Source organism: Dendronephthya gigantea, unplaced genomic scaffold, assembly GCF_004324835.1.
Source record: "Dendronephthya gigantea isolate DGI-Jeju-01 unplaced genomic scaffold, DenGig_1.0 000126F, whole genome shotgun sequence".
Classification (NCBI taxonomy): Eukaryota; Metazoa; Cnidaria; class Anthozoa; order Malacalcyonacea; family Nephtheidae; genus Dendronephthya; species Dendronephthya gigantea.
The window spans coordinates 463,496-475,262 of record NW_021163136.1 but is presented as its reverse complement, the minus strand read 5'-3'; the positions used below and the strand labels follow the sequence as shown (position 1 = coordinate 475,262).

The following is an 11,767-nucleotide window of genomic DNA, read 5'->3' as shown; positions in this document are numbered from 1 at the left end:
TATAGTTGATGTTCATGCAGCAGTACAATTGTTGGAGAGCAATTAGAAACTTGTGTCTGCATGCGCAAGCGTTGCTGTTCTGATTTGAATTTGTTTTCTTTCGTTACAATTGTGGGAAAACAGTTGAACCTACACAAATATAAATTGCTGTTTACAATAGTAAGCTGATACTTAAATGCGCGTTGTAAGTTCGTAATTATGCTGAATTTATTCCATGTCTATCGACTAGTTCCATGAAGTAGTTACAATGGAATCAACTAGCAAAAGCAAAAAACGAAAGAAATCTGGTTCGGAGATCAGAAAGGCGAGTAAAGCAAGAAAGGAAGAAAACGAAAGACTTGGATCGTTTATGAAAAGTTATTTTACGACATCCACCAAATCATCAGATAACACTAATGTCTATAATACCGACGACCAAGCACCCCTGGATGCTGGCGAAAACAACGAAGCGGAAAAGAATAATGACAAACGATATGAAGACTGTGAAGCAAATGACGAGAAAGTCGAGAATGATGTGGGGTATGAAATTGAGGAAGTTCAAGTTACTGTAACTGGTGCATCCGAAATTCAAGAGAGAGTTGAAAAGGACAACACGAACGTACAAGAATGCGCAATGTCTAGTGTACTAGCTCCAATTGAGTCTGAGTTGGCATCTTATGACTCTTATTCATTCATTGATAATGAAGTTAACAGTGAACTGAATGACAATGGCACATAGCATGATTGTGTTAGTGACTATGAAATCGAACATATTGTTCCTAAAGAAAGATTAAACACAACAATTGAGACGCCGATCGTGGAAGAAGATGCCACGAGGCACAACACAAACTCAGCGAATCCTACTTTCACACTTGATGAAGAGAATGAGACCTTGAGCTACGATCCAGCTTTCCTTGTTGGCATGAAGTTTACTATAAATGACAAAAAAAGGCTTTGTAAAATTAAACCTTGTCAACCGCCAGAATCCGTTTTATCTACCAGAAAGAAGCAATTTGGAGAACGCCATCGGCATTGTTCGCAGGAAGTATTCTTTCACGAGGATCAAGCCAGGCGCAAGTGGCTTTCATACTCATTAAGTAAGGATTGTCTATTCTGCCTTCCATGTCTCCTATTTTCAGATGAATGTCTGAGAGGTGGAAATGTGCGACCCAACCAAGGAAGTGCTTTTACCAATTCTGGATTTTCAAACTGGAAGAAGCAGTACAGTGCGATAACAAAGCACGAAACTTCCGAAAGTCACATAAATGCCAAGATTGCGCAAGTTGTCTTCTTACAAGGACTGTCTATCGATTCTTGTCTGGAGAAACAAGAGAAGAGTGAAATTTTGCGACGAAAGAGGGAAATCGTAACAAATCGAAATGTTATGAAGCGTGTTGTCGACACTGTTTTACTGCTTGGAAAGCAGGGACTCGCTTTTCGGGGACATCGAGAGTCGCTTGATAATCCTGAAATAAATCGAGGAAATTACTTGGAGACCCTGGATTACCTGTCAATCTACGACGATACAATTCACGACCATCTAGAAAGGGTTAGAAATCAACAAGCTTTGTCAAGAAACAAGAGCGGCGGGAAAAGGGGTGCGAAAGGACGGGGTTCCAAATTAACCTTTCTCAGCACGACACTAGAATAACGTGATCAACATAATTGGTAAAGAAATCACTTCGCAAATTGTCAAAGAAATTGATATTTGCAGAGCATGGGCACTGATAGCCGACACCACACCAGACATCACTCAACACAAACAGCTTAGTATTTGCGTAAGGATCGTTAATCGTACAGGGCAATGTTCCGAACACCTGTTAGCGTGCAAAAGAGCTTCAGGTACAAAGACAATGGAACTGTACAATTTAATATCAGAAACACTTGCCTCGAAAGCGGTTTCGTTTGATAAGCTCGTAGCGCAAACGTACGACGGCGCTTCGAATATGAGTGGCTGCTACAACGGTCTGCAAGCGATCATCAAGGAAAAAGTTGGACAACATGTTGTTTTTGTTCACTGTTATGCGCACACCCTTAACCTTGTATTGTCTGATTCGGCAGGTGTGTCTGTTCGCGTAATAAGCCTGTTCAGCAAACTCGAAGCCTTGTACCTACTTTTCAGCAGAAACCAAAGAATCCACGCCATGTTTGAAGATGCCCAAAGAGAAGACAAAGTGAAGGTGCTTACTCTTAAGAGACTAAATACTGTTCGCTGGCACTCACGCGAGTTTTGTCTGAAGGTTTTTATCTCTCGTTACGACTGCATATTTAATGTACTGGACACCGTTTCGTTGGAAACTAATTTTGACCCAAACCAACGAAAAACTGCCTCTGGTTTATTGACGCAGATGCAAATGAAGCAGTTCTTGGCTACCGCATATCTCTTTCGACAAATATTTGTGGCCACTGGACCGCTAAGTCGATATTTACAAAGTGTCGAGATAGATTTTGGAAAAGCTCTTGGTATGGTTGAAAGCGCAATTGGTCAACTGGGGAAACTTCGTGAAGAACCGGAGAAAATCATAAGGTGTATGGAGAAACAACATGATTCCCCGAGCGTGGCCTGGCAACAACCAAGAATCCGACGCCGAAGAAGAATGGATGATGAAAACGCGGAAGACGAACCAGCTGAAACACCAGAGGATGATTGGAAACGCAACACGTTTTACGTTGCTGTTGATGCTGTGTTAAATTCAATGAGGAATCGGTTTGAAAAAAATCAACCTTTGCTTCAGGCATTTTCGTTATTTGCCCCAAGCCGCTTCCCAAAACTTATAGAGACTTTTAAAACTGCGCATGATCTTCAGGCGTGTCTCAATACTTTTTGTGAAACGTACAATCTAGATGTGTTTCGATGTGCTGACGAACTGTTCAATTTCGCTCATTCCTACGAGAAATTCGATTCCTCAGCTATCTTGAAGCCAGATGAAGTACATGATGAAGATGAGGAGATGAGTGATGAAGGTTATGATGACGACGACGACGGCGAAAGCGATATCTCCAGCGACTCAGGTAGCGAACAGAGTGAGAGTGTTAGTGGTCAAAAGAAAGCTGAAAAGCAAACAAAAAAGAATGTCCCTCGGAAAGTACAAAAAAGAATGTCCCTCGGAAAGTGCATTCATTCTATGAAGCTCTTTCTATTCTGTGTCACCCAGACTACAGTTTGGTCGATGCGTATCCTACTCTTTGTCGCGTATATTCCATAGCTGTGGCCATCCCCGTCAGTTCATCAACTGCGGAGCGTTCATTCTCTGCACTCAAGAGAGTGAAGACCCGAATACATTCGTCCATGGTTCAGGAGAGACTCGAATCGTTGCTAACGATGGTAATCGAGCGCAAAATTTTGCTCAAGTGCGATAAGGAACGTCTAATTAATTTGTATGCAGGCCATTCTCCTGAACTGTCAAAAGCTCTACTAGAGTAACTTACTTGAATTGGGTTTTAACATAGTACTGCATGTTCGTGTTCTATGTTTAACATACTGAAAAAGCTTATACAGCAAAATATATAAAGCTTATTACAGCCTATAGTCGTACAATTTGCACTTATTATATTCTGCTAGAAAACCTGATCAATACTTCTTCATCAGCACTGAAGGGTACTGAAATAGATTTCAATTTAATTTTGTTTACTGGATGTTTATAGATCTAGTAAAATGTACATGTTTTGCAATTCATATTGTCAGATTTTGAAGCACATAAAGACATAATATATTGATATGTCGGTAATCTTAATAAACGTTCATGATATAAGTACAGTATGGAAATAGCATATTACCGGGGGGGGCATATTGGGAATAGCATATTGACGGGGTTGAGGGGGGGGTCTGATTTCGGATTAGGCAAGTGGGGCGCCAAATTTACGAGTGGCACACTGGCCCCTCCAGAAATTTTAGAGCCACCACGCCACTGGTTTCCTCCACCATAATGTTGTGACGCCAGGCTTCATCATTAAACAATTCAATGTCTTTTTCTCGCCAGCCATTCAAACGACAGCAGTTGAAAACCATCTGTATCATTTGTACTAGTAGTCCCTAACACTGAAAGTCCTTATCATGCATCTGGTCATTCAGAATAACTTCTGAGGCAGGAAAGCAAAATTTTTGATAGTCTTCTGCTTTCCAGTACCCTAAACGTGAAGTAATTCCAGTTGGATAGCGGGAGGCTCTCATTTCTGCAGTCCATGGAAAGTTTTCTAGCCTTGTTTCAATTAGGTTTTTGTTGAAATTTCCTGTATCAAAGAAGCGTTGTAAATTCTTTTTCACTGGATTCATGGGTAAGTTATGCATCAAGTCAATAGGAGTGTCAAGTAACACATCAAATCCATACAGTTCATACAGAATAGTAAGCATGCTAACACCAGTAAATCCACTATCTCTTGAGATTCTTCTCCATGCAGCTCCATCTTCTTCATCTGCAGCCTTCATATGGGGTAGTGATTCTCCCATATTTTTGCTCGCCGACTTGTGTCTTGCATGATACCTACAATTTCCATAGTAGTAGTGAGGAGATCCAGCCTCTAGAGGTAGACCACAAACATGACAACAACGGCAAGCTTTTTTCCCTGTACGTTTGACCTTAGCTACTTCACATTGTCCTGGATGGTCTCCTGTCCAAAGAAGAATAAGGTGACGAATAACTGCTGGTCCACTTTGAATATCAAAGTCAGGAAAGTCAGCACAGTATTCCACTTCAATTCCACTTATTTCATTCATCAATGGGCTAAGGAAAGGATCCAGAAACTCAGGGGTTTCATCTGGCAGTTTGAAACATGGCACAAATCGCACCACAAAAACTTGATCAGAATGATTTTGTTTGTTCTTACACAAATTTCCTATTTTGACATCAATCACTCCTGTGACCACCAGATGTTCCAAATGGACTAAATCCATCCCAGTGAGCAATGTATAGAACGTTCCTTGGATCTCCATTCTTGTATTCAGGTGAATGATTGAACACATTTCGACAGCATGGACAAACAACATTTACAGAGTTATCTTCAAGGACATCAAAAGAAGCTATTTTAGATGCAGAAATTACAGTAGTTATCTTTGAATGTTTACAATGTGGACAGGTGGTTGGTAGCAAACACTCTAGTTCCTTATCGAAAAACCAGGAGTACTGAGAGAATCGAACACCATCCCATAGTTCCTTCTTGACTGGCCAGCCTTTTGTTTGTCCTCTTTCAAAAGTGTGAAACCAGTGTTCCTTTTCTCTCCAGTGACCAAGCATTGCACTGCACATATCTGGATTTCCATACCATCTTTTAATCTTAGAAGATAGACCCATGTAATAATAATCAATACTTCCAGGTTCTTCACAATGCTTACATTTCTCTGATGGAGACTCCATAATATCCCATTCTCTCGCATGATCTTGACTCATACAAATGTAATAATGCTTTGGTGATTCGTAACCAACCCTTTTCAAAATATCTTCTGTCTCAGACCAGGTAGTAGGCCACATGTCTTTCATTTTTTGTTCAGTCAGGACATAATGTTTTGCCCATTTAAGCCAGCCCTCAAATGATTTAATAGAATCTCCTTGTTGGTGTTTCAATGGTAAGGCATTTAAGATAGCATCAACAATTTTCTGCTCCCATTCCTCTTTATCTGTCTGCATTCCTTGTTCCTGAAATTCTTGAAATGTCTCTTGGGATGAGTTTTGGGGATTTTCTTTGGAATTTTCATCACGACGAATTATCACGACGTTTTGACAACAAATTTTTCAAAAGCAAAAATGTCAGGTTTTCAGGAGTCAACAAAAAAGTCAAGAAAATTAACTGGCTTGAAAGCATAATAAATAATTTTATGAATTTGCTGTCTTAAAAATGTAATAGATAAATTCTCGTTTGACATATATTAGGATGTTCACAAAATTGATTGATAAGGCTCAGTTGATAAGGTATTTTTAAATGTAGTTTTGTTACAAAACTAGGTACAAGAATTTAATTAATTGGTCAAAAACGTTATGCAATGATTTTTTCAGTAAACCGCAATTGACATCTAATGAAAAATCAATATCCAATGAATTTGATGTGTTTACCTCAAAATCAATCATTGCAAACTGAGACACGCAATTTGATTGGCCAATAGGTGTGCTGGATCGATCAGGCAAATCTCTGGAATTTTGTAGAAATTTTTAAATAGTTTAAATAAATTCATTTATACCTGGGCGAATGTCATCATTTTCATCACATTCTGTTTCATCGATACCTGCTGATGCTGTTATTCACATTCTCTCCCTGCAGATTCTGCAGCTTTCCGATGGTGCTGATATGTAGAACGAGAAACAGCTTTGCCATCGCAGTTGTAAACGTGGCAATAACAGTGTGCATGCAAATAGTTTCGTGAATCACAACGGCATGATGATGTCGTTGGCATAATATACAGTGAAAAATGACTAAATATAATTAACTGTTCTCGACCTCTGTTTCAAACTCGAACGTTTTATAGGCCTTTTATACAATTCTGGTATTCTACGACTGAGAATCAAATGGATAATTTTGGATTTTTCTGGATACTAATAGCTAGATAGTAATTATGCAGTGAACAACACTGGTTACTGGTGAACAATGGTGCAATCGCGGGCTCATCGTCATAGCAACAGTATTAATCTTTCCTCCTTTAATGCGCGTTATGTGAGTGCTAGTCAGTGCTACATTTCTTCAAGTATATACTTAAAGAAAAATAGTCAATAGTATGTTTGCAAAGAATAAAGATGGACGATGATTTTGATATATCGAGTCAGTCAAGACAACCCACACAAGTCGAAATCAACCAAGGATGGAGTGGCAAGTATGATACTGAAAAAAATAGTTCTGATTCTGATGATGAAATGGATGAAATGGAATGTTTCGCGGGATGGCTTATAGATGGTGAGTGAAAGCGGGAATTGTAATAAATGGCAGTAAATAATCTCTAGTTCTCCATCTGTAAAGTTTCTCACTATATACTGTATGCTAGTATATATTTATATATAAACATTTCAACGATTTTGATTCGCCTCGTTAAATTGCACTAAAATGAAATTTTAACCAATAAAAATAAAGCTTGATGGTTTTGGCGCCAAGCATTCGAAGAAAATACAAGTAAACATGGCGACGTCGACAAGTAGTGGCCATAGCATTGAAAGTAAAAAGCCAATGGTTCGAGGCACTTCAAATTTTCCTTCGCCTAGTCCCAAAAGTTCAACAAGTTCCAACTCAGAAAAGTCTGAAAAGGGTGTTGACGGGGCGAATTTTGTAAATTACAACGATTTTAGGGCGAAAAAAAGTTGCACAACAATCTTGCATTTACAAAGAATTATGTAGAAGATGAAGTTGAAGGCTAGCTTCATTCGCTTTTTTAATTTTTTCTTAACCTTTCGAGCTGCATTCTTTTATAAACTATATATATTATATATAAATATATATATAATTTCCTGTTAGAGTGGAATACAGATGATGTGCTGTATTGGTTGGATAAACAAGGATTACATGATTTCAAACAGGGATTCAAGGGTCAGTGTATCAAGATTTGAAAGATAGAGTATTTTTTACCTTTTTAGATTGCAAGATTGAAGACTTCTCACCATTTTATATTACTTTTTGACATCTCTTTTATGACTTAGATCAAAAGATTGATGGCATGTGTTTGAAAGGCTTGTCAAAGGGAGAATTATACTCTTGCCATGTTAAAACTCTGGGTGAAAAACGATTACTTAAGAGAAAAATTGCTGAACTAGTGGGTGAGAAGCTATATGAAATTTTAAAAACATTGTATCAAAGTAGTTTGAAATTTTTACACTAGTACTGTTGAGAGAAATCTTTTCACTTTAAATTTCAGGCGAATCAAAGGCAAAAATGCCTAGGTTGGTGAAAACATCTAAAAGTGAGTTAAAAGCATCCCTGTCACCACAGCAGAAAGAGGACTTGCTTAGACGGTAAGGATTTTATTTTTACAAGAACCAATTGTCCTGTTGTTATCTCAAGATGCTGGTCAATTTTAATTAATTAAGCAAACTCAATAAATTCAACTTAATGCTTCCCATTTCTAAAATCAAGTGCACAGGAAAACTGTTGCTCTGTTCCCTGGAAACAATATTCCTGTTTTCAGAGGCAATGCAAATGCAAAGAAACATTTACTAGAACTTACAGTTAATTGTGAAGGGCACCTTGATCTTGATATTGGATATGATGAAGGTAATAATGCATGCATGATTAGAAAGTATGCCATATTCTACTGTAATCTGTTTAATGCATAGTTTATGGAGAAGGTAAAGTTAATATGCACATTTGTACACTATTAAAAAAACAAATTCTTTACTAATAGAGGAGCTCAGGAGACACATCAGAGCAATATTGGATGAAAGAAGGCGAATGGTGAGGGAAGGATACAATTCTGAGGATAATGAGGTACAATTTATACACTGTGATATCACATGATATCATAGGTACCACAAACTGTATTTTATTAATTACTAACTTCAATAATTTATTGTATACTTGGGCACAGAGCATACAGAGGTTTGACTGCCGTTAATTTTGCGTACCCCTGGCTTAGCCAGTGCGCTCAAGAGAGGCCTTCTCCCCCCGGGAAATCATGCATTTGGCGGCGGCTTGAACACATAATGGAATATAAACAGCCGAGACAGAACTATCTGGAGAAATCGTATTTTTGACAAAAACGTTGCTCAATTTTTTTCTCAAAACCAGATTTTGTTAGTTCTTATCCTTTAGAAGAGTATAGAAGTGGGAGCGATCTGTTTATTTATATAGCGATGGCTATTTATAATGTTCGGGGGGGACAGGGCCTCTCTTTAGCGCACTGGCTAACAACATGGCCGCTAGGAACGCATAATTAATGCCAAGTCAAACCTCTGTGGTACTGTAAGTTGGTAACATACATATTGCACAGTACTATAGATCCGGATCCATAGTTCATTTCTGATGGACTGCAAAATCTATACTATGGTGTTTTTACTGAGTTGCCAGGTAAATAATAATTTGTCCTGTATGGTTAGCAAATGTAAAGGCTGATAAACAAATAAACAATATTTTGTCAGAGTGAAGAATTTCTTAGTGTTACATACTCTGATCTTCCTTACTTTTTTTAGAGGGTGCACAAAAGATTCCATTGACCACAGCTAAAACAATCATCTTGGCTTATTTTAAAAAAGGATACACAAAGGAAGTGAAGAAAGACCTTCATCTTCTCACTCTTGGTAGAGAATTGAAGGTTAAGAACTTAAAATCAAAAGATAAAGCTGAACTAATGATGGTTCTAAGCAGGGAGTTGCTCTCAAAAATGGGTAACCTTGAAAGATGATGCAGATTTTTACTGTCTTCATAGAGACAGTGTAATTGTTAATATGAAAAAGAAGTCAGGTGACAGTTCTAGTGGAACTTCTCTAGCTAGCTTGACATTCATAAGTTGTGTTGAAGGTTCATATATATACATATTACACACATAGTGTACCGGTATGATAAACTGCAGAAGGCAAGGACTCTGGTTTGCCACATTACATACTTGTAAATATTTAAATGTTAGTTTATTTTAATTTGTTGTATCTAAATACAAGATTTTGTTTACCAGTTTTGGTACGTTTGGTTTGAGAACTTGAATTTACCAAACTTTTCCCAAATTGTAATGAAGTTGGTATTAAATATATTTACCAAGAAAATACCAAGTATGTAAAAGAAATTATTACACTATCTTAACTAGGGGGTTCATGGTATTTTATTGGTAATCAATTTGCATAATTCCCAACAAAATACCAAGCTTGGTAATTTTTGATTTTACCAATCTTGGTAGTTTTGTTGGGAATTATGCACATAATTACCAATAAAATACCATGAATCTCCCAGCTTTGATAGCTTCAGGATTTCTTCTACATACTTGGTATTTTATTGGTAAATTTTAAATACCAACTTCATTACAATTTGGGAAAATTTTGGTAAATTCTAAATCCCCAAGATAAATGAAATTGGTAATGCTCGATTTTATCAAGATTGGGATTTTTTTGGGAAATATGCCATTTACCAAGAAATTACCAACATTTTACCAACATTGGGATTTGAGGATTTTTTCCTGTGTAATATGACACCAAGTCTATGAAAACATTAATCATTCACCAAGAGATAGAAATAGATGTATTCAGTAATTTTAAAGCAAAATAAAATCATACATACAGTGTCTAATAATTGTAACTTTGAATATTGAACGTGTGACTATATTATTCATTATATTAAATTAGGCTATTCAGGTATCGCTTTTCAAGATTATTTATTTTTCTACAGAAAATGTGCAAAAAAAACTTGACAATATCCGAAAGCTGTGCAAGCTTGCAAACACGACAAATAGCTTTGCTCCTTGTAACATCAACAGGGTTTTTTTGACAAGCAATACAAACCAAAGATTTTGTTGCTTAAGAATACTACTGTCAAATGTTGTTATAGTATTAACATCTTCTTCAAGTGGCACTAATGCTGCAGATAATTTTTCACATTCCACGGCTGTGAAATCTTAGAATGGGGTACTGAGATAACCTTCATATTTTGTTACCTTCACTCTCAGATTTTGAAAAAGATAGATTTTCATCAACTTCATATTGTGTTTACGTATACAATTTAGTGTGGATGAATACCCTGCTACCTTTGCATGTGTTCGATTTTGATATTACAAAATATAATAAATTCATATTACACCTGAAATAGAAAATCAAGAATAGAAAATCAAAAATCAATCAGTGGAAGTTAATTACTGGTGATTTTTATTGAGATTGGTTATTGGCTGATCATGTTTCAATTGACTTGTTTCAGCTCTGATATCACTTTGACTCATTCACTAGTGTAATTTTCTTTATCAAACCAACAAAGGCAATATCATAACCAACACAGTTTTTTTGTTAGACAGGTTCTCTTACACAAACTCTGTTTTAATAATACAATCAATGAAAAAATTCATAATAATAATAATAATTTATATTGCGCCTTTTACATGTAATGATCAAAAGCGCATAACAATGCATTAAAAAAATCTAATAAAATACTCATATTATTATAAAGCAGTTAATTATATCTATAGATTAAAAGCCAACTTAAAAAGATATGTTTTCAAGGAAGATTTAAAAGTAGACAGAGAACTAATATTACGAAGGCTTGCAGGAAGTGCGTTCCAGACTGCACACTGAAAGATCTATCACCGAACGATTTGCACATCTTCCCCACTGGGTGGGAAATTATAATACCTGAATTGCAGCGTAACGAGTAACGTACATGTTTCCTTACATCAATGAGCTCCTTAATATAGTCTGGCGCCATACCGTTAAGAGCTTTAAAAGTTAGAAGTAATATTTTAAAATGGATTCTAAACCTAACTGGCAACCAGTGTAGTTCCTTTAGAATAGGCGTAATATGATTGTACTTGCTAGCAGACTTTAATAGCCTTGCCGCAGCGTTCTGCACTCTCTGCAATTTACCAATTTCACAGTCTGGTAATCCATAGAGCAGACCATTGCAGTGGTCAATTCTACTTGTAACAAAAGTATGTAAAACCATTTCCAACTTTTCTCTTGCTACGAATCTACTGATGCGCTTAATATTATTACGATTGGAACCAAGAAAGCACATTTCCACACAAGCCTAACTGTGACTGTAATCGTTGAAGTAGGATGGTGTGATCAACTGTGTCAAAGGCAGAACTCAAATCTAATAATACCAAAAGTGTTACCTGACCTTTATCCATATTCATGAGTAGATCATTTTTCACCTTAATCAAAGCAGTTTCAGTGCTGTGATGTTGTCTATA

The 11,767-nt window shown here is 36.9% G+C and overlaps 1 protein-coding gene across 1 annotated transcript; it reads left to right on the top strand.

Moving 5' to 3' along the window:
• Positions 1–247: 247 nt before the first annotated feature.
• Positions 248–1,630, top strand: LOC114535828. Its single transcript, XM_028557149.1, has 3 exons — positions 248–692; positions 765–899; positions 1,119–1,630. Exons 1-3 carry the CDS (start codon positions 248–250, stop codon positions 1,628–1,630), a joined length of 1,092 nt encoding a protein of 363 aa, XP_028412950.1.
• The last annotated feature ends 10,137 nt before the right edge of the window (positions 1,631–11,767 follow it).